Raw genomic sequence first — 23,828 nt, 5'->3', positions numbered from 1 at the left:
TTGTTGGAAACATGCATATTTTGTATGTTGCAGAAAGAGGTACTCACTACTTCTGAGCAGCTTCCTACGTCCCTAGGAAGGGAAGGTGTGTAGGCAGCACCTGGCCAAAGCAGGCCCTACCTTCCCAAATCTCTAGGGAGTTACTAAAGATAAGGGGTGGTGACCTCAGCTGTTAATCCTCTTCCCATCCCTTGTTCAGCAGATACTCATGGCAGTGACTACACTTGTTGAAAACTGCTTTATGCAGAAGTTTAATAGTGTGAATAGAGCATTACTTTTCACATGCACAGTGTAACCCCTAGTCTTCCAGTTGCCCACTCCAGTTTTAAATAGCTATCTAGTTTCACATCTACTTAATTATGAAGATATTTCATGTCTACCTGTTCTTGTACTGGTATTCTGCAGGGAAACCTTTACAAATAGGGTCAAAACCATTCTTTGCAGCCTTTTATCTGGGGCTGCCAATTGAACATGTAGATAGTAAATGAACTGATACCAGAAGTTTAACCATATAAGCAGAGTTGAGACGTATGAGCACTCTCTTAGCAAGAATTTGACTCAGATTTGGTCATCGGCAGCAGAAATCTGTCATAGGACTCAGCTAGATTCTGTTGCTGTATTCAAAATAAATTTCTAGGTTTATAAGTGTCTTGCATGAAGCCCTTGTTGGTCAGCTATATGTTTCTAGTTGTCTTGGAATTAATGAGAAAACTCAATTCGTACTACTGTGGTAGCTTTTGCATAGAAAACACTTGCCTTTTGCTATGGAGGATAATTTTTATATTTCTCAGCTTGGCCACAGCAGAGTTTAAAAAATATGAGTGTTTGAGTGCCACTAACAGACAGTATCATATTTACTATTCTACAAAGAATGGCGGTGAGGTATATTTACATTTTTTTTACAGATGTAGTGACAATCCATGCTATCCTTTCAGTTACTACAAAGTTTTATAGTACCTTTCTACCAAATCAATATAACACATTTCTGAGACAATTTCATGAAAGAATCCTCACTGGCTCTAGAACAAGGGGTTAAGTTTTCCATACTTCCATCAATAATACACAAGGTATGCAAAACCTTGGTTATGAACCCTCCTGGAGGACTGAATTCCATCAACCCTTGCCACTGGTTAAAGCAGACAATGACTGTAGGCAAGGTAGGAATGAACACACTTGCTCACCCACACTGTAAAAGGAGACAAATATCCTATAAACATACATGTTACATTCACTCATGGATAGATTATCGTTCTCAGCAATACCAATCTATGCAAAAGAGTCATTTTTTTGTTCACAGCAGTAGTTTTATTTGAGAGATTCAATTTGCATCACAAATACAGGTTAATGGAAAACTGTAAGGGTTTGATATACCACCATTATCAGTTAGATTTTAGAAATAACATGCACCTCCATCTTTACTGATCACATTTAACTCAGTTGAGCAATATGTTAAGCATACACAGCCATATATATCAATAAATGGCTCAAACTATTTCAGCAATTAGGAATGCATGAAGGACAGATGTATAACAACAATACTCTTGCTTTGCTGGTGAAGGCTTCAGTTTGTAATTTTCAAATCAAAGTGTTTTTATATCCAGTAAAGAACACTCTCAAAATAAGATTTTTACTGAAGATTAGAGCTTTTCAGGAATACCTCTACCATATGGCACCCGGCAAGTGGTATTAAGGTTCGCCATTGAAGCAACCTTTCTTTACCCTGAACATTTAAAGCTACTTAATCTAAACATGGCAAAGTTCCTATAATTCTTATAAAGTTAAAAGAAATCAAAGTTAAATGTTTGATTAAAAAAACCACTGCATTTAGCAGTGTGCTTTGAAAGAAACGAAACATCTGTCATTCACCTTTATAAACTGAAGCCCACTTATCTCATTTATCATCTCATAAAATGACACAAGTTACTGGCAGTCTTTAGTGATGTTTTTGACATATGATCCATTTTAGTTAGAAAGAAAATGAACTTTCTGTCACTTACTACACAGTATACAGCTCTGGAGCACCTAGTTTTCATAAAAACTGTATATCAAACATGGTCTTAAGTGCCAATTTAATGTATTTACAACCAGAAACTGTTGGAAAGACAGATGAGAGAGCAGTTCTTCATTAAAATGGCTGCCAAACTGGCTTCCCTTTCTTCCCACCCCATCCCTAAGGTAAGGAGTCACTGAACTTTAGTCCAAATGTCAGGAAGATAATTCCAAGCTCTAACTGCAGAACTGCAAGGGCTTCAGGAAAAGTTCATGTCATGGCCCACCATGGTATGCATACAAGGGAACTATTTCTTCCATGTGTGCAAGTCAACTTTGCAGCCATAATTCAACTACATAGAAGTCAACTTCCAAGCCTGGAAGAGGCAGACATCAGACACAAAATTAGAAACGCAGTACATTGAAATTACTGGGTACAAAGGTGCAGTGATCAGCAGGAAGGTGATTTTTTTTCAGATGGTTTCGAGCTTTTCACATCTAGAAAATGAAATTCAGAGTTGCCATGTTAATAGGAAATAAAAGCAGGATGCTTTGACATATACAGTACCTACAGCACAGCTGTACAGCTATTAGAAACATTCTGGAATTGCTAAGAATGTGTAGCTAAACATGTGATATTCCAGAAAGGCATTATGCACTGAACTAGGCTATATATTTCTTAGCGTAAATCACTGGTGTTGAGCAGGAGCAAGATAGTGTCTCTAGCCAAGGTACTTGAGGGTACACAGTATCCATTGTTTCAAAGGATTTTCCCCCTATTTCTGAAGAACTCCCAAGGATAAGGGTCCCAGGGATAACAGATAATAACCCACATATACCTCCTAGCAGAAACAAGAAATGCCCTTTCTATTTCTGACACTGCCAGTTATTCTACTCCTGATTTACCAGTTACCAATCCAAAGAACTTGTCTCCAAATGCACACAAGTCTAAAAACCTCATCCCTACAGTTTAAATCTGATGTGCACATGGTTCTTTCCCATTCCCTTAAAATATATCCAATATGGTTAAGAGAAGGTATAGTGGACCCTTGGGGTTTGGTTCTAGGACATAGATACCAAAATTCATGAATGCTCAAGTCCCATTATATGCAATGGGTAGTCAAATCATGTCTTTTTATAAAATGGCAAATTCAAGGTTTGCTTTTGGAAATTGAAACTGTAAGGAATCCATGGATATGGAGGCCAACTGTACATGTCTAATGGACAACAAGACTTTCTTAGAACTGTATTTTGCAAGTCTAGGTCGGAATGAAGAATGATGGGCACTGCTGATACCTTCTATGTGTATTGTTGGTTTTGAAGACAACACCTAGCAGTTGGTTAGGGAGCCTCATACTTTCCTGTTATCTTATTGCATTTCATTACAAAGTCTAGGTGAACAATGGTTAAACTACACCTTGTATTTGACATACAATTAAACCTTTCAAAATCTATCACAGCAATAAAAGGAAAAGGAGGTATCAACCCTCTCTTAGAAACTTAAAGTTCAATCAAAAACAAATGGTTCAAGGTAAAGAGAACTCTAAATGATTACCTGCAAGGGAGTCCGATACAGCCACTTTTCTCTATCTCCATTTAGCTTCATACACGTAAACAAATCACAAACTGTAGGAAGGCCGCAGTCCTAAAAGAAAGGCAGGTCACCCATTAAACTATACCTAAAACAGAGTCTTTATCCTGTATCTGAACTGTTGTATATATTCATATATAAACCTAGAAATTTTAGTCAAAATATTGGCACAAAAAATGAGCAGAATTATCTGTGGGTCAATGTAAGTACTCCAATTTAATTCCTATTTTAATAAGGAGCCATTTATACCTCGGTGAAAGGCAAGAGTGTAATCTCTTCTGGAACACTGACCCCCCCCCCCCCCACACACACACACACAAACTCCATCCAGCTTTTAAGGTGAGCACACAGTTATGCCTGCTGGACTTTTGTAAATTATTTGGCATTATTTTCTTCTGCTTCACCCTTTAGATCAGTGATGGCAAACCTATGGCACGTGTGCCAGAGGTGGCATTCAGAGCCCTGTCTGTGGGCACATGTGCCATGGCCCAACACAGAGTTTGCCAGAGTTTGTTACTAGAAAGCCAGAGGAACATGGCACTTTGCAGTAAATAAGTGGGGTTTGGTTGCAGTTTGGGCACTCGGCCTCTAAAAGGTTCACCATCACTGCTTTAGATCCTTTGTTACATCCCCCTAAGTTTCACCCTCAACATGTCCACAAGTCATATCAAAATCCGTAATCTTGGCCCCAAAACCTGCCCTCGATTTATACAAGGTCAATTTAACAGTCACGTATATATGGTAATAATAAATGCATTATTAAAGCCATCATGAAAAATATTAAGTCACAATTATTTTTCAAAAAATGCACCAATGCTATTAAACATCATGTAGTGCTACTTATATATTATTAATTAGTGCTTAAGAGTTATACATACATGTGCCTTTTTGCGTATCAGCCATTTATCTTCTAGTGGAGCTTGGGTGGATGTTTCTGTGCTTTTTGAAGACAACACCCAGCTGTTTACATTAAAAGGGACGTGGAATGGTTCAAGAAACTCCAGAAGAGAACTTTTACAACTCATTTCTGCTTTCTCCCTACTTGCCTTCTCTTCTGTGTTCAATGCTGTGATTTCTGATCTGGCTAACCAGGCTGACAAGGGGGTTTCAAGCATTTCTTTCAGTGGTTCTAGAATGCCATAGTTGTGCTCTTTTGTTATAAGGGAAGTTAGGTCCTCCACTGATTGCTGAGAAGAATGGAGCCACATGTTCACAGCAGGTTTAACTATCTCAGGCTCAATGGCTGAGCTAGGTGTCTGTCCTACTGGCATGCCATTTTTATCCTTGCCCTCTTTCCTAAGGAGCCATTTGCACAGAGCTTCCTTCTCACAGTTGTTTTCACATACACACTCTGAAAAGCTGGAGCACAACTCATTCGCTCTACATACATCTTCTATTTTGAAAGAGGGTTGCAAAAGCCAGGCATCATTGGTAGTTAACTTCTTCCCCTCAAGGTGGTCACTAAGGCACTTAAGGTTGCCAAGATTTTCTATCTCTATGCCCTTGGCCTGACTGCCACAACAATTATTGCAGGAATCAGCTTTGGAGAGCCAGTCATTCAGACTGTATTCTTCCTTAAAAGGCTTAAGCACATGCTTCCACTTCTCCTCTGAGGCATTATTGTTTTCTGGTTCAGGAGGAGTAAGTAGCCAGTCAGAAAGATCTCTGTCTTCTTGCTCTAGGAACTCCAATTCATCTAACTTTTCAAAAGAAAAGGTGGAGTCAATTGTGGAGGTAGAACTTTTACGCAGGCAGGAATCCATGTGCTCAGGAATGCCTTTTTGCTGGTTTTGTAGAAGCCAATTCTCCAAATCTTTCAGATTTCCCCATGCTTCCTCCAAGTAGCACACTTTGGAAGACGTGGAATCCTAAGCAGCAAACAAAATCATCTTAAATAAATAGCTCTATTAAGTAAACATATTTCAGGAAATAACAGTTCATTTACCAAAATATTAGTATTTGAGCCTCCTTATAATAAGGAACAGCAAAAGATTTCCATCCCCCTAGTTCATAAACATCCTCTTCCCCCAATTAACCTAGATATTTACTAAGACAGTACCTGACTGGTCTCTTGTGCGTGTGGTTTCAACAGCCAGTCCTCATGGTTGTTGCTAGGAACATATGGTGTAGAGGAGGCACTAGCAGGTTTGCTCCCAAGAAGCCACTCCGAGAGTGAACAACCCAATGAACCATACAAGGGTTTCTGGAAAAACCATGCTTAGTGTTAACATGTTTCAATTCTGATTAGAAGTCACCACAAACTCTAAGAACTATGCCATCCAAGAAGGGAGCAAAAATCAACACAATAGCATAAACAAGTGGCTTCTGGCTCTGTTAGAGGTGTGCCATTTATATGACACATACCTCCAATGCAGCCAGAAGCCGTATTGAGGCTGCGCTCTAGTCTTTTAGATCAGAGCAGCTAGGTGCAGCTAGGATCCAGCAGCTGTGGCCTACTTTTGGAGCCAGCTATGCGATCACAACAGTCCTGACCTGAATTCAGCTGGAGCAGCCTCAGGCCATTCCTTCCTGCTGGTCTGTTCCAGGCTATTGTTTATGAGGAGAATTTTGTGATTTGTACAACAGAATTATCTTTGGAATCAAGTGTTATTTCTTTTAGTGGCAAATTTTCCCTATTGCTCTGCGAGCTTGATTTAAACAAGGAGTGGGCAACTTTTTTGCCTTGGAGAGCCATGTGGTAGCAGTGGTCAAAGTTCAAGATCCCACTCTAAACACTCATTCTTTCTTTCACACATACCTATCCACAATCACACTTCACCTCCACTCACTTTCCCCCTTACCATTTTAGAGGTTAAATCTGCATTCTCAAGCAAAGGACACTTTAGCCCTCCATGCTATGCTTTCTTTCTTAAACAAAAACCATAGTGTAAAAGGCTAAACCACTCTTACTCTACTCACAGCAAAGGGGGAAATTTCCCCTGCCTAGGAAAAACATTGGTGGGAACATTTGCAGACTTCACAGGAGACACTAAAGAGCTGCAAACAGTCTACATTATCATTTAGGCCTACACTAACTGGCAGGCTGTGACACTGTGTCTCCTCAAGTGACATATGCAGTTACAAATCTTGGTCTTTGAACAGTCTAGTCACCATTAAAAAACATGCACATTCATTTATGGTGCTGCTGCAAATAAAAAGGACCTATGGGAAAGTTGAACATCAAAACTAATATGCCTCATTCTATGTTCTCCACCATGAAGTCATTCTATTATTGAATTCAAAAATCCTCAAAATAATACTCCAAGTAGATTTGCAGTAGTTTAACTCTACCTGTTCAGGTTTGGCTGTTACAGGGCAGTTCTGAACAGAAATGTAAGGAGCACAGTCTTCTTTGTCAAAGGTTTGCTGTTAAAATAAAACAGAATTATTTTTAACTGTGTTAGTTATAAATCTTTGATGTTTAAAAATAATCGAATAGACTCCAATGTCTACTCACAATCTCAACCTGGCAACTTTATTCAAATAAACAATCCAAAGGCTCATACCAAATAAGAATAGTCTGGGTGTGTTTTGAACACATTCAGAAAAGAAATTCACCAGAATCCAGAACCTTGCAGATAGCTTCATGAACTCAAAGGGACTTTTTAGAATTAACTTTTTCCAGGCAATTCCCCACACTATACTGCAAGCTGCTTTTGAAACCAAGGGAAATTCCAAAAGCAATTTTTGCAGTACATAGACATGTCCAATTGTCAAAAGCAAAATAATTTTTAAAAAAATCCCAGAAAATTAACAGTAAGTCCCCAACTAAGCATAAGCAGTTCTTTATTATTCTGGTTTCTACTCTTGAGGAAAGTACCTTACACTCACCATGGTATTGATGGAGCCAAATGTTGTGATGGCCTGGCGAAGAAATGGAACGTCAGCCTCAAAGTTCAGGATGGAAGTTTCTTCTGGCTGTAGAGTTAAACTGCCTAGTCTGCAATGGCAAAAAAAGTCAATTCATAAGGATCATGAGCACAAGAATATTGCCCATAGCAAAAGCTAAAAATCACTGTTCATATGAACTGATTAGGCCAATCCTTCTGCAAAGAGCTGAAAACAAGTAGTCTCTGCTATCATTTTGACCTGACAAAAAATGATATATAGCTCAGGTTCTTAAGAAATCAATCAAATAATAAAAATTCCATCCCAACTGTAATCCACACATCCGCATGTTTGTATCGCCCATGTTGGCAATAAATCATTTTCCAGTTAGGTTTTTCCATTTTTAGTTTTAGTTCAGTGTTTCAATGAGACACTACAAAACAACTCTCTTGTGTAAAAAGAGAAATTATATGCATTGTTTTAATTCACAATGAGGTGAACAGTGATTATGACTGAAATAATCCAAAAACCAACATCAAATTGAGTGGCTATGTGAATCTTATAAACCTGCTTACCTTTCCAAGCACACTGAAATCTGATTGGCAAGATTGCTGTTGTGAGGCTGCTCCAACTGGTAGATGAGGCAATTAAATTGTCCCAGCAGCTGTAATTCAGGAGAAAAAATACTATTTGACTCCACTAAAAAACAAGAGCAAGTATCAGCAAGGCTTTGACAGGGAATTTATGTCAGGAACAAGCTGACCAAGGTCAAGGCTACATTACTGTGATTCTGAATGCATAAGAACTAGTCATATAAACTAAATTTACCCAACAGAGTTGCTGTGCCTGTTGCTGCAAGGTTTCCTCCTTTAACTGCTGAATGAGATCCACCTGTTCCAGCAGCCACACTTCACGACTGCGCAAACATTCCAGATGACGGCTTATGCAACTGTGAATCTGGGCTTTTACCTGCAAGATAAATGCTAGATCCAGTTATTTTCTCTAGGACAAATATGGCCTAGGCTGTGCCTGTGTCAGAGACAAATAATTCAGGCATAAGATATGGGTTATCTTAACTTATTAAAGCCACTCGGTTGTAAGATAATCACATTTTGTACTTCATTCAGTGGTAGATCTCCACTATGAGGAAAAGAGTCCTAGGGTAACATAGCATCTTGAGCCAGAAAATTGTTACCCTCCAAAAAAATCAGCATTCAACAAAGAGAAAGATGGGTGCAATTACCTTCTCTGCAGTTTTGAGAATGAGTGGATACTCACTGCCTCACCATATCAATATAAGGAGAAAATTCAGAAAAAAAATGTGGTTTCACTCTTTTGCTCCTATGTGCATGGATTTGAAGGACTTCTAGAAATCTTCCTAACCACCATGGACAGCTTGTCTCATATGTACTGCCTTTGTGCAGCCAAATGTACTATAGTTGACCCTAAGGGGCTCTACTTGCTTGGAGGTGGAGATTAAATAACTTTGGCTTTACTTATATTATTATCACATAAGATCAACAATTACAGAGTGTTAGTTATATCTCATAACTACTGTCCCTTCTTCAGTAATTAGACTAAAAGCTACTTATTACAGTGGGACCTAGCCATCCATGGATTTGAGCATCTGTGAATGGCAAGCCTCAATGGCAGCTAGTGCACGCAACCATAATAGTGGCCACATGCACATTGAGCTGCCAATAGGGACAATGGGACTGAGATGCTGCATTTTTTCTTATCTGTGGGGGTGGTGGTGGTCCAGAACAGATCCCTCATAGATACGAAGGTCTAACTGTACAACCTAAACAACTACTCACTTACAACAGGATATGTAACAGGGACTATGTGTTACAGGGACAACTATGAGCCACAAACCCAGATCCCCTTTCTGTCCCTACTCAGTTACAACAGGATATATAACATGGATTGTATGTTACAGGGACAAGACCATGCCACAAACCCTGATGCCACGTCTGTCCCTACGTATACTCTGAGGGCACTATTACAGGGACCAATAACATCATCCATAACAACAGATGTACACATTTACTTGCTCTTCCTCCAATGTGACATATGTTATCCTATGCCAGCAATGCCCTCTGCACTTTACACTGGACAAACAAGAAGATAAATGGACATAAACCTGACATTAGAAATAACAAGAAACCAACTGCAGAACGTTTCAGTCTTCCTAGACACACAGTAAAGAATTTACAGGTTGCAGTCCTGAACCAGGAAATTACAAAGAAAGACTAGAAAGAGAAACTGGTGAATTGAATTATATTCTCAACTTCCAATCCATTAGCATAAGTATATACAAAGACAATAGCGTCAAGGCACACTACATGTCTTAATGCAAGAGTCCTCGCTCTGTACTGCATCCAAAACAGTGGGTTTATATCCACGAAATCACATGATAATATAAAAACCAGTTAGTCTTAAAAGTGCTGCCACGTTTCTTTTATCCCCTCCCTCCCTTTCTTTCTTTCTTTCTTTCTTTCTTTTTTATGATGGAAGAAACTAACACAGCTACTTCTTTGAAAATTATTATACAAGGGATACACTAAATATAATTACAAAAAAAAAAATGCAATCCAAGCAGTCCCTATCCCCAAAGGTCAAAGCTTTTTTAAACAAGTGCTTCATACCTCTCTCCAGTTGTCTTTAACCTGCTGTTCAGCCTTGACTATTCCGGCGATCGCAGTCTCCAAGTCCTTCTTAGCTTGAAGACACTTGTCAAGAGGTGCTTTGCTTGAGAAGCTTCCACTTCTCTCCTGGAGTGGTCTCATCCTTTACAATTCTAGAAACAGGAAAACCATACACGATAACTTGGGATATGCCTCATGGAAACAAGGATGAAACTTGTTACAGATTGTTTGGTGTTAATTCTATTGTTATAGCTAGTTTGATCACTGGCCACTGTTTTGAGATCATTGCTACTCTGTCACCTTTGCCATCTTCTCTCTATAAGCCTTAACTGTGCAGTCAAGCATCTTATCCTTGCTTTGATAGCTCTTGTTATAGCCCTGCCTTTTCCAATGAGACTAGCTAATGTTTCTAACACTTTTTCTGAACAACCATGCTCAGCACTGCTGAGAGATTTGGAGACCAAACACAAAGTTTTGGAGAATCTGGACCGATACTTCATTTGTTATGTGGGGAAGGTGCAGCAAGTTTTGCACCCAGAGAGTTAGAAAAGGCTTTTATTTGTCCTGCTGACACGTTTTGGAAATACCCTTTTTCATGAGCTGATTCTTCGGTTTTTCTTTTTCTGTAGCCAGAGTTTCTAGCACTGAATTTACAGATTACAATTATGGTCCCAAGCACCATGAGGAAAGCACAGCAGAAACAGCACAATACAGTAACTACTTCACACATCTTAAAACTTTCTAAGACCCGAATTACATGGTGTTCTGTTCACTCTACTAAGCCAGCTAAGTGTTGTCTAAGAATAAAATACTGTATGCCTTAACTGTAATTTCTACACACCCTAGTTTAGAATTGGGTTTAGTTCCCAGTTACTAACAACAGCTGCAATTCATCAAGGGTTAAATAAAAGGAGACAGTGGGGCCAATGGGTCTGGTCATGGCAGAAACCCAAAGTCCAACTGCCAGAATCCAAAGACTTGCATCCTTCCACTTCTCACTCCTTTTACAAAACCTTAGCATTCTCCAAAAGTACACTTATCCCTCCATATTTGCTAGGTTTAAAGGCACAAGACCCCTGTGAAGATGGAAAACCCGCAAATAACCAAAAACACCATGTTTTTACCTGAGATGACACCTCTCTAGGAATCTCTAGGTCCTCCAGTGCAACTCTGTGGTCAACCTCCAACAGAAACTGACCATAGAACTGTGCTGGAGGAGCTACAAACGCCTAGCAGAGTATTCTCTCTAGGAATCTCTATGTCTTTCAGTGCAACTTTTAGTTAAAGTTGACCAGAGAGTTGCACTTGAGGACCTAGAGATTCCTAGAGAGAACTTATTAATCAAATTTGTGAATAATCAAATCCACAAATATCAAAGCCACAAATATGGAGGGATGAGTGCACATGGGCTAGAAGTTTGATTTACTTTTCAAAGAGTGAGATCTGGAATTCTTCAGTGCAACTCCTTTGTTCATTTCATATACTGTACTAAGACATACACAAATACATGCATATTCTAAAGCAGGAAAATCCATCCTACAATTTTAACACACAAAACTACAACTAGTCCCATTTAAGATTATCTTGTGTGGGCCCGCCCAAGATGCTATTTACAAATAAGTGGATGTTTTCTATGTTGCTAGATTTCAGTGCCTCAAGATCTGAGTATTAGGAGCCAACACAGTGTAGTGCTTTGAGCACCGGACTAGGACTCTGGAGACCAGGTTCCAATCCTGGCTCAACCATGTACACCCGCTGGGTGACATTAGGCAAGGCACACACTCTCAGCCTTATATAGGATGACAATGGCAAACCTGTTAAGAAAACTCCATGTTCACCTTAGGTTCACCAGAAGTCAGAAAAGGCTTTAAGGTGCCTAACAACAGCATTTAACAATGCTATCTTCTCTTGTCTTTATTTTTTAAGGTTCCAGAGACGGCTGCTTTGTCTAGAAAGCTGCAACCTTTTCTCCCAAACAAAGCTGAGCTACACACAGAATGCTTGCAAAGAGACCAGATTGCCAGCTCAGGCCCAACTGTTCTTTTGGGGAGCTGCAAAACCAGATGAGCTTTCTGTTAACTTGTAGAGAATTGCAGGAAGCCCAGAGGAATGCAAACCAGCAACTTCTGCAGCTAATCTCCTTTACTCCCAGTAAAGCCGACTGAGCTCAGTGGGACCCCCACCCATGTACAAGGGGGCCTGGGATCCCAGCATCTCTTCCACTCACCTAAAATGGTATTACCCTTGCCATGATATACTGGATGATTCAGGAAATGGCTCCCCTCTCCATCCCCAAGCCCAACTTTGCAACCTTCTTGTTTGTTGTTGTGAGCCTATCTAGTCCATTTATGGCGACCCCAAGGCATGGACCCATGCTGGGGTTTTCTTGGCAGGGTTTGTGCAGAGGGGGGTGGCTACTGCCTTCCCCTGAGGCTGAGAGAGTGTGACTTGCCCAAGGTCACCCAGGGGGTTTCATCATGAACTGAACCCTGGCCTCCAGAGTCCCCTCACACTGGCAGCCTTAAGGCTACTACCCCCAACACTGCCCTTCTCTTCCCCACTTCCTCAGGGGGGGCCTAATGACCAGGTACTGCAAAATGGAGGAGAGGCCAGAGAAATAGAACACATGGCCACAGAAAAGCTTTAAAAAACACTCCTAGAAATGTAAATGCATGCGCCTTGGCCCTGCTCAAAATGGAAGACAGTGTAGAATCCTCTCTCCTTGAATATAAAAATGAAAGAGAGGACAGGTCCTGGAAAAGGAGGACCTCTGGTCACCCTGCCCCTTCCAGCACCCCTTGCATACCTTGACGCTTTCCCTCCTTTCCTTGCTTTCCTTTCTTTTGTTTCCCTTGGTTTCCTTTTCTTTAATTTGTTGTCCTTGCTTGCTTTCCTTGCCTTGCCCTTGGTTTCCTTGCTTGCCTTTCCTTTTTCCCCTTTCCTTTCCTGCTTTCCTTGCCTTGCTTTTCTTTCCTACCTTTGCTTCCTTCCCTTCCCTTCCTTTCCTATGCTTGTTTTCCTTTACTTCCTTTGTCCTCTTGCTTTGCTTCCCTTCCCTTTCTTCCTTTCTTTGCTTGCTTCTCTTCCCTTCCTTTCCTCTTCTTTCCTTTGCTTTGCTGGCTTTCCTTCCCTTGCTTTGTCCTCTTGCTTTGCTTGCCTTTGCTTTCCTTTCCTCTGCTTTGTCCTCTTGCTTTGCTTGCCTTTGCTTTCCTACCTTCCTTGCTTTCCTTTCCCTGCTTTGTCCTCTTCTTTGCTTGCCTTACCTGCCTGGCTGGCTTGTTTGCTTGCCTCCCAGGGAGGATGAGCCTTAAGTTCCCAGGGACTACGGGGGCCTCTTCCTTTCTCCTCCTCTTCCTGCAGCCCAAGATAGGCCTATCAGCAGGGCTCCAGCTGCCTTTAAGCCTCCTCCTCCTCCTCCTTCTCCTCCTTCTTCTAGCCCAGCCCAGGCCAGCCCCCAAGTCCAGGCCGCCACAGCTGAGCCTGAGCCCTGCACGTCTCCAGGAGGAGGAGGAGGAGAGGGAGGAAGGCCGGGGGGATCTGGGGAAGCAGGGGGCTGCTGCTGCCCATGAAGCCCTGCAGGGCCCCCCTGGTTTTCCAGGCAAGGTTCTGCTCCCAGGGACTCTCCTCATCCCCCCTCCCACTCAATGCTAGAAACAGGAACAGGGTTGTTTTTTTTGGGGGGGTTGCACCCAGATTTGCAGGCTATGGGGTGCAGAGGAGCCCCACCAGGGTGACAACATGTGCCCTACCTGTAAAGGAGGATGAGGCACAGAATTACAGAATCAGAGAGTTGGAAGAGACCCCCCCCCCAGAGCCATCCAGTCCAGCCCCATTCTGCCATGCAGGAATACCCCATCAAAGCACTCCCTGTGACAGATGGCCATCCAGCCTCTGTTTAAGACCTCCAAAGAAGGAGAGGCCTTCACCCTCCAAGGGAGTGTGTTCTACTGTCCAAGTGTCAGGACTCAGGAAGTTCCTCCTAATGTTGAGGTGGAATCTCTTTTCCTGTAGCTTGCATCCACTGCTCCATTGGGTCCTGTTCTCTGGAGCAGCAGAAAACAAGCTTGCTCCCTCCTCTATGTGATACCCCTTCAAATACTTAAACAGGGCTATCATATCACCTCTTAACCTTCTCTTCTCCAGGCTAAACATACCCTGCTCCCCAAGTCAAAATGGAGGAGTTGCTTAAATTGATAGGTATGCATGAAACAGACAAATTAACAGCAGGGTATAATAATAACAACAACAACAATATTGTGGACAAGAGTTGGCTCCAATATTGGAATATTCTCTCTCTCTCTCTCTCTCTCTCTCTCTCTATATATATATATATATATATATATATATATATGGTGGGAAGTATGGAAAAAATAAAATGTTGATCAGTAGGCCTCTCAATAGAAATGTTTATCTGAGACACAGAAGAAAAGTAGATAATCAGAATAGTGAGTGTTTATGAAGTCAGAGTCACAGGGGAAGTAAATGTATGAGGTGTGTGTATGTATTAAGGGTTCACAGTATTTATGTTGGTGTATGTTTTGTATGTTGGTGCATGTTTAGTGTGTTTTATTGTAATAAAAATATTTCTTGGAGGGCAGTCCAGAAAACATGGAGGACGCGGCCAAATAGATGGCAAAAAACACTACTGTCTCTGAAGATGCCAGCCACAGATGCTGGCGAAACGTCAGGGATAAACTCTGCTAGAACATGGCCACATAGCCCAAAAACCCACAAAAAAACTATGGATGCCGGCCATGAAAGCCTTCAACTTCACTGCTATAAATGTCAGTGCATGCTTCTTGGTTATGCTCAAAATGGAGGGCATTTTGGAATCAGAAGGTGGAAATGGAGGACATGTCCTGGAAAAGGAGTACATGTCTAGTCACACACATCCCGCACACAACTCCAATGTAACTACCAGCTTCAGCCAAGGCATACCTGACAGGCCAGTATGGTCCAAAACACATTGCAGTCATAATCTAGTCTGAGTCCGCTTTAACTGCCCTGACTCAGTGCTAGGGGATCTTGGGAACTGTAGTTTAAATTGTGGCACCAGTGCTCTCTGACACAGAAGGCTAGGCATCTCACAAAACTATGGTTCCCAGAATTCCCTAGCATTGAGCCAGGGCACTTAAAGCAGGCTCTAACTGAATTACACCTGCAGTTTGTTTTGGACCTATGTTTACTGGTTTCTTTGGGGACCCTGGCTCTGTTACTTGTTGCCGTGTGACTTCAGGTCATTTCTGACTTATGGGACCCTAAGGTTTTCTTGGCAAGGTTTGTTCAGAAGAGGTTTGTCATTGCCTTCCTCTGGGGTTGAGAAGGTGTGACTCACCCAAGGTCACCCAGTGAGTTTCATGGCTGAGTGGGAAATCAAACCCCATCCTACTGCTATGTACCTTCAAGTGGTTTCTGAACTATGGCAGAGCTAGCATGCCACAATGGTTTGAGTGCTGGACTGGGACTCTGAAGACCAGGGTTAGATTCCCAGCTCAGTCATTAAACCCACTGGATGACGTTAGGCACACAATGACACAACAAGGCCTAAGTTAGGATCGTCCAAGCCCTTGTATTCCTCCCCACTATGTATGGATGTGAGAGCTGGATAGTGAAGAAAGTGGATAGATATAAAATTAACTCATTTAAGATGTTGCTGGAGAAGAGTACTGAAGATACCATGGATGACAACAAGAAAAACAAATGGATCCAAGAATAGATCTAGCCAGAATTTGCCATGGAAGCCAAGATGACAATATTGAGGTTGAATGCAAAGATATAGCCGTGTTAATCTGTAGATTGAAGGCCGTGAATTTGATTGAAATCTAGGAAGTAGATTGAAATCTAGGAAAGCTCATGATGCCAAATTCTTTCTTTCAGTTAGTCTCAAAGGTGCTACATGATCTCTCTCTATATATATTGAGGATGTCATATTCCCCCACATCATGACAAGAGAAGACACACTAAAAAAGACAATGATGCTAGGAAAGATGAAGGGCAAGGAGAAAGAGAGGGAGACCCTATAGCAAATGGAGACCCCTGGCCATAAACCTGCAGGATCTAAGCAGAGCTGTTGAGGACAGGAGGTCTTGGAGGCATCTCATTCACAGGACTGAGTTGAGGACAGTAAACAACAACAAAGCTGTAATGACTGTCCATTATTTCCTCAGTGTCATGGCTCCATCCTATGGCATCCTGGGATATGGAGTTTGTTGTGGCACCAGAGCTCTCTGACAGAGGAGGTTAAATCTTTTGTTGTAACTCACAAAACTACACATTCCAGAATTCCATAGTACTGAGCCATGGCAGGTAAAGCAGTATCAAACTGTATTATTTCCACAGTATTGATGCAGCCTGGTGTGCAGAAAATGGCCAGTTGAGGTAGCAGATCTGAGGGAAATTTTCCCAGCCTCTGGAGGGCTGCTGCTGCCTGAGTACCCAGTTCTGGCTAGAAGGACCTGTGGTCCAAAGAAAGACACGGGACAAATATTCCAAGAAAAGAGAAAAGGGCTTGGGTTGCAGCATTTGTGTGCAAACACACAAATTAAATACTAATTACTCACAAGAGGATGTCAAGATAATAGCATTCTACCCACCCATTTTATCTTCAAAACCACCCTGTGAAGTATGGTCATAGGCTAAGAGTGCAACTGGCCTGAGGTCACTCAGTGAGGTTCATTGCCAAGCACACACTTGAACTTGGGTCTCCCCAGCAAATCTTTAACCACTACAAAAACTGGCTTTTTCTCAAACCATTTCATGAAGTGGTTTCTCTTCTCAAACACTCATGAGATACAGCCCACCACTTCAAAAGTTGTACTTCATTGGCCAACCCTGTCCTCATGGTATGACTCTTTCTGCTACCTCCTCCCAAAAAACCATAAGCAAAAAAAACCACAATGCAGGTGTTCAGTCAGCTGATTCCAGAGATAATGTTGCCTGCAGGATTATGCTCACAGTCATTACCACATTAAAATCACAAGCTGTGTAAGACATCCCACACTGTATTTGTTTATACAATATCGCTTGCTCAATTTGGAAAACAGGAAAATGTGTATTGAGATTACTACTTGCTTTGTACTGCATAAAAAACAAGATGAGAAACAACCATAATAATGGGTGGCCTCAGAGAAGCCTAGTACTGGCTCATTTATACATTTGGTGATTGCTGTTATCTGCCTTTGAGTTGACTTCAAGTTATGGTGACCCTATGAATGGGAGACCTCCAAGTCACCTTGTGCTCAGCCACCCTGCTCAGCTCCTGCAAATTCACGGCCTTGGTTTTTTTGACTCAGCCAATCCATCTGGAAAACAGTCTTCCTGTTTTCCTACTGCCCTCCACTTTACAGACATTATAGTCTTTTTGAGTGAGCCCTTTCTTCCCATGATATGGCCAAAATGCAACAACCTCAGTTTAGTCACCTTTACTTCCAGGGAGAGTTCAGGCCTGATCTGCTCTAGGACTCATTCAGTGGTCTTTTTAGTGGTTGACAATATTTTCAGAACTTTTCTCCATCTTGTTGTTGTTGCTGGTTGCCCTTGAGTTGACGTAGATTCATGGTGACCCTGAGTATGAGACATCTCCAAGGCCCTCTATCCTCCACCGCTCTGCTTAGGTCCTGTTGATTCAGGCCCATGACCTCACTGATCGACTCTATCCATCTGGAGTGCGGTCTCTCTCTCTCTTTCTGCTGCCTTCTACCTTTCCTAGCATCATTGTCTTTTCCAGTTATTCATGCCTTTTCAAGAAGTGGCCAAATTATAACAGCATACCAAGTACTGCATACAAGTTGTATTGGTAGGGTGATAATATGCAGCCTTGTCTGACCCACTGTGACAACTGGGGGGGATTTCTCCATATTCTGCTTCTCCATATTCTACTCTAACAGTTGCCTCTTGTCCTAAGTACAGATTTCTCATTAGGAGTATCAAACGTAGGGGCACTCCCATGTCTTTAAGAGCATAGCTTTTTGTGATCTATGCAGTCAAAGATTTTACTATAGTCTATAAAGTACATGCTGATTTTTTCCTGGAATTACTTGGTGTGCTCCATTAGCTGTCATGTGTTTGCAATGTGGCACCTAGTGCCTCTGCCTTTCCTGAACCCCGCTTGCATCTTTGGGACTTCTTCTCTGCACCACATCTCAAATAAGTTGATTTTATTCCCATCAGCTTTCTTCACTGTCCAGTTCTCACAACCATACACAGAAACAGGAAATATGATGGCATGGACAATCCTAACTTTAGTATTTAATGAGACATCTTTATAGTTTAAGATCTTAGCTAATTCCTTCATAGATACCCATCCAGTACAACACATGATTATACTTCACTGGGTAGTTATGTGAATTGGCCATTGAAAAATACTTGTTTGAAATATGAGAAGAGAAGAAAGATTGTCAGTGGCTCATTCAGTAGTTCACATCAAAGAGATGAGCATGTATTTTTCAGTGCAAAAGTGTTTAGAGATTTATTTATTTTGTTGCTACCCATTTATCCAAACATCAAAGGAGGTGTCTTATTCCTATCTTCACTTCTGAGGTTTTCCCCATTCCAACATATCTCCTGTTCAAGAAATTTCATCCACTTTGTTTATATTTTAGAGTCTACATGACATTCCACTTATTTCCTAAAGACGTTTGTCCCACTAATGGATTAACTCCAATCTATGTGATCCCTCCTTTACCTTTACCTAGAAAAATTGCACATGTTTCCCTGTCAGCACACAGGGATTTGAATGAACTACATTTCCCCAGACAGTCCAGGTTTATAGCTTACCAATTAAAGCAGTCATTGATGTCCCTAGGAATTACTCCAGGCACCAAGAAAAGCGTAAGTGTTGGTAATGACAGACTGCAGGCACAGCAAGGAGCAATTGTGACACTTCTGCAGACAGGATGTTTCAGAAGGCTTTCAGTAGCAAAATGTTTGGACTCAAAATACACAATGCATTTTATATTATGAACTCTATGCTTCTCTTGTTTAACTTCAATTTTGAGGCTTAGGTACGGGAAGAAGAGGTTAGCTATAAATATATATTTTCCATATTTCCACTTTAGACATGTGTTTTGGAAAGAGAATTACATCTGAAATTCACTGCATGCCTACACAAGAGGAACTGCAACTCTTGAGCATTATATTTCCATTTCACAAAAAGTGTCAGAAAGCAGACAGTAAATATATAAATAAGCTCATTGCCAGACCCACAATTCAAATCTGATCACACATTGAAAAGGTATGTGTTTGCACACAACATTCTTGGTTGAGGGCAAAAACACTCAACTACAACACTTTAGGAATACTACCATATTCAAGGCAGGCCTGAACAAAATTTTACAAATAATGAGGTCGAAATCTTATTGACATCAATTACCCTAAACAGATACAGGTTTTGTTGACGCCATCACAAGCCTGATACATTTGTTTTATTACAAGAGCACCAAAAATGTAGTTGGACTAATTTTACTACAGCAGTAGACTATAGGATAGCCAGTGCAAGTAAAATTCCTTAAGGTACTGTATCTTATCCCAGTCATTTTGGCCTGGAAGAAAGAATTTTGCCCAGTGTCTAAACTTGCCAAAGATTAATTGCAAAGGCTAACTGCAAATATGAGATACACTATTTCTTGCACCAAACAACGTCCATCCAAAAGACATGGATCATCCTGAAAGGAACTGTATTCCTCTGCTTTGGTCAGACTTCACCTAGAATACTATTTCCAGCTCTGAACACCACAACTAAAGAATATCAGCAAACTGGAATGGATCCAAAGTTAGTAAAAGATCTGGAAACCAAGTGCCATTAGGAATGCTTGAGGGAAATGGGTATGTTTAGCCTGGAGTAGAGAAGCGATATGGGATAGCCACCTTCAAGTATCTGCAAGGCTGTTGTACGAAAGAGGAAGCAAGCTTGTTTCCTGAGGATTTCCAGAGAGTTTCAGAGAATCCAAACAGACGAATTCAATTTACAAGAAAGGGGAGTGTGGAGCTATATCTTCAGCTCCTCATCAAGCGGATGAACAACTATCTGAGGACTGGGAAGAGACGTTCTTAAGAAGTTCTTCCATACTCAGGATGCCGTGAAAAGGAAAAAGCAGATTGTGCTGTTATGTGTTTCTCCAGACTAATCCTCTGTCCAATTCTTCACACAAAATAATGCAAGGAGGCTGCAAATCCTATACCATTTTCAAAACATGCCATGTCTTAAACAGTGTTATGACCACATTCTTTGTACACTGATAAACATAAGATTACAGGCTCAGCAGCAGCATCAGGTCATCCACTTGACCACCGCCCGTTTTCTATTTTTGGTGTGTTTCTACTAGGAAACCAAAGAAAATAAAAAATAGAACAATGTTGCTCTATTTGGTTCCCCTTAATCCAACACAAAGGCGGAAGGCGAGGGATAAAATTAAACTAAGAGAAGCAACATAAAGCCTAAGGAATTACCAGTAAAATCCCCAAGATCTCATGTCCCAAAAATACAAGCTAACCTGCAGCAAACATCTGACACTGAATGATTCAGTGAATTTAGTTTCTACTTGCCCTCTAAGGAAAAAAACAACCAGGAAGACAGAAATGCAGGATGTACAAGTGCAATAAAGTTACCCTTTTGTAAAACTAGGAACATGCAATTTTTAAGTTGCATGTTTTAACATGTGTGGACAGTCAACTGCACACTAGGGCCACATGCACACTAGAGCTTTCCTGTTTTCCACTTCTTGTAATGAGAGAAACTCCTTCCAACTCCAACTTTCAGGACAGCTTGTGGCATCACAAAAAGCTGCAGGTGAAAGGAAGCACTCCCAACTCTGCTGTGCACCTGGAGCTCTCTGGATAAGTCTTTTGTGACAGAGGCAGCTATGTTTTACTTTATGACATTACAGTACTAAGTGAAACTGGGGTTTCATCATCTTCCTTCCTAGATTTGGTACTAGAGCGGGTGAAGTCAAAGTAAACGCAGATGTTGTTTTCCTTTGTTTCCATACAACCCAAATCCACTCCTTTCCAAAAGACCTAGGTCCAAAACACACTGCAGAAGTAATCCACTTTGATACCATTTTAACTGCTCTGGCTCAATGGCAGGGAATTCTGGGAATTGTAGTTTGTGAGACATTCAGCTTTCTCTGTCAGAGAGCTCTAGTGCCACAACAAACTACAATTCCTTGGATTTCTTATTACTGAACCAGGGCAGTTAAAGTGATCTCAAACTGGATTATTTCTGTAGTGTGTTTTGGACCCAAGATAACCTTTACATTCCAGCTCCTCTTTCTTCCCTTCTAGAAGTCATTACCTTAAACATACCCGCTTTTACAGTTACATAAAATCTGAGTCATAAGGATCCCTTGCACCACAAAGTTGTGGGTGCCAGCAGTTTGCTTCCCAAGCAAGGCATTAACACTCTTTCTAGGCTCCCACAATCCCAGTGACAACAGCATGAAAGCCAAGCCAAATCCTTACCACAGCATCCTAGCTTGCAGATTGCCCCATGGGTAATGTTAAGGATACCTTAAAAAACAACAACAAAATTCAGACTAGAAGTGAACAGAAGTGAATTACGCAGTCTAACCCCAAAGGTTTGAATCATAAATTTCCACACTGACTAGTGCTGCTGTCACAATGTACAGCAAGGATGGGAAGCATTAAGCCCTCCAGATGTTGTTGGACTGTAGTTTCCACCGTTCCTCATTCTTGCCAGTGCTTGGTAAGGCTACTAGGAGTGGTTCAACCTCTGGAGAGCCACATGTTCCCCATCCCTGTCATATGGAAAATACAAGGTATGACTGCAGCTTTCAGCGAAGCTCTTATTTTTGCCAGGAAACTTCTCTAACAGATTCTTTATAATGCCACAATGTGGTCAGACTTACAGCTTTGGTAATAGCTTTTGTTAAACTCCCCCTCACAAACTCCCAGATCCTTTCACCTCCCAGCTCTTACTTGCAATAACCCACTGGTTTTCACAACTCACCACAACCGCAAGAGATGCTTTTGCATCCACATCTTTTGCTAAGAGTTAAGCCTGTTACAGACTGCCAAAATAAAGCTGCTTCGGGTCTCTTTGGAGGTATGCTATTTAAATGATGCTAAGAGTCCAGAGGTTGCGCCAAAGCCACACTCCATTCCTAAGCACTGGAGTGCAGCTTTGGTGCAGCTTCCGGATTCTTAGGATGCATGCATCATTTAAATAGCATACCTCCAAAGAGACCCGAAGCAGCTTTATTTTGGCAGTCTGTAACAGGCCGTAGTCAGCCTTTTAAAAGCACTGCAGAAAATGTATTTGCACCAGGAAGACGAACCCATCTGTCCGACGCAGGAATCTACTGTTTTAATGATATTTGTATCCCACCTTTCAGAGGAACGTCCATTTTGTTTGTTGGTGCTTGCCTTCAAGTCATTTCTGGCTTACAGCCACCGTAAGGAGAACCTATCATGGGGTCTTCTTGGAAAGTTTCTCCAGAGGAGATATGCCATTGCCTTTCCCTGAGGCTGAGAGAGTGTGACTTGCCCAAGGTCGCCCAGCCTCCAGAGTCTTAGTCCAACACTGAAACCATTACAACACATAGCCCACATTTTATCCCAACACTCCTGTGAGGCAGAAATATGTTTAGATTCCTGCACTGCACTCCTACGCTTTGGCTTTCCCAGGTGTGGTTTTGGACTACAGCTCCCAGAAGCCCCAGCCAGGTTGGCCACCTGCTAGGGATTCTGGGAGCTGGAGTCCAAAACATCTGGAGGACCAAAGTTTGGGAATCACAGGGTCTCTGATAAGAGTAACGCACCACGCTCTTATAGTGCTGTTATTCCACTTTGGCTGCTCTGGCTGCCTCCTGTTGCATTCTGGGGTTTGTAGTTCAGTGGGGCTTTAAGGAAGGGGGCATTTAGAGTCCTCAGCCAAAGAGCTCTTAGGCCTCACTGGATGCGCAGTTGCATCCACACTGGAGATATAACCCGGTTTGGCACCGCTTTAATTCTTTTTCTGACTCAAGGCTATGGAATTCTGGGAGTTGGAGTTTGTTGTGGGGCCTTAGGCCCCACAACAAACTCCAACTCCCAGAATTCCATAGCCTTGAGCCAGAAAAAGAGTTAAAGCGGTACTAAACCGGGTTATATCTCCAGTGTGGATGAAGCCTTAGTGGTTCTGAGCTCTGCCCGACCGACCCGCCCTTTGTCTCTCGGTCCCTTTAACCTTGTGACTCACCGCGGGCGGGCGGCGACCGGAAACCAAAAAATAAAAAAGGTCCCGTCGAGCGGACGCCAAGCGACACCTTGCTTCCGGAGGCTCAGGCCGGGAAGGGGAGGAGCCAGCGGGGGAATGACACTCTCGCGAGATTTCCTCCTCCTCACCTTCAGATTTCAACGACAGAGCTCAGCCAGCCACCCCCTTCTGTCAGCCTTGCGTAACCAGAAAAAGAAAGCCACAGACATGCGCAGTTGGGTTATTCGAAGTCTCGGGGCAAGTGCTGGTATGGGCACGTTCTTCCGTTCAGTCTTTTGCGGCTGTTCTCTACGGAAGCTGGGATGGGTCTAAAGTCGACAGCTATCTCCATATCAGTATCATATTACGCTAAGGCTCCACTTTAACTGCTGCAGTGGGATGCTGGGGTTTGTAGTTCAGGGAGGCTTAAGAGCTCCTTGTTTAAAAAGCTAAATGCCCTTCCCTAAACTACAAATCCCAGGAGGCAGTTAAAGTGGACTCATAGTGTTATAACAGAGAAGTGTGGTATAATTATTTCCCATGAAGATGGGTTCAGGGCCCACCCCAACAGTTGCAAGGG

The 23,828-nt window shown here is 41.9% G+C and overlaps 1 protein-coding gene across 4 annotated transcripts; it reads right to left on the bottom strand.

The window, feature by feature from the left end:
- Positions 1-1,282: 1,282 nt before the first annotated feature.
- NCOA4 (nuclear receptor coactivator 4) lies at positions 1,283-23,445 on the bottom strand. Of its 4 annotated transcripts, none has more exons than XM_089510616.1 (10): positions 23,252-23,445; positions 10,057-10,208; positions 8,237-8,377; positions 7,984-8,072; positions 7,412-7,520; positions 6,872-6,946; positions 5,640-5,783; positions 4,459-5,448; positions 3,545-3,634; positions 1,283-2,487 (listed from the first exon to the last, which is right to left on the bottom strand). In XM_089510616.1, exons 2-10 carry the CDS (start codon positions 10,195-10,197, stop codon positions 2,482-2,484), a joined length of 1,785 nt encoding a protein of 594 aa, XP_089366742.1. In that variant the 5' UTR covers positions 10,198-10,208; positions 23,252-23,445; the 3' UTR covers positions 1,283-2,481. The 4 variants fall into 4 exon arrangements, with proteins under 4 accessions (XP_089366742.1, XP_089366741.1, XP_089366743.1 ...); XM_089510615.1 differs by lacking the exon at positions 23,252-23,445 and adding an exon at positions 12,863-13,713; XM_089510617.1 differs by lacking the exon at positions 23,252-23,445 and adding an exon at positions 13,271-13,713.
- Between the last annotated feature and the right edge of the window lie 383 nt (positions 23,446-23,828).

This window comes from Sceloporus occidentalis, unplaced genomic scaffold (genome assembly GCF_023333645.1).
Source record: "Sceloporus occidentalis isolate IW3139 unplaced genomic scaffold, rSceOcc1.0.p SCAF_2, whole genome shotgun sequence".
Lineage (NCBI taxonomy): Eukaryota > Metazoa > Chordata > Lepidosauria > Squamata > Phrynosomatidae > Sceloporus > Sceloporus occidentalis.
This window is presented reverse-complemented; position numbering and strand designations above follow the sequence as displayed.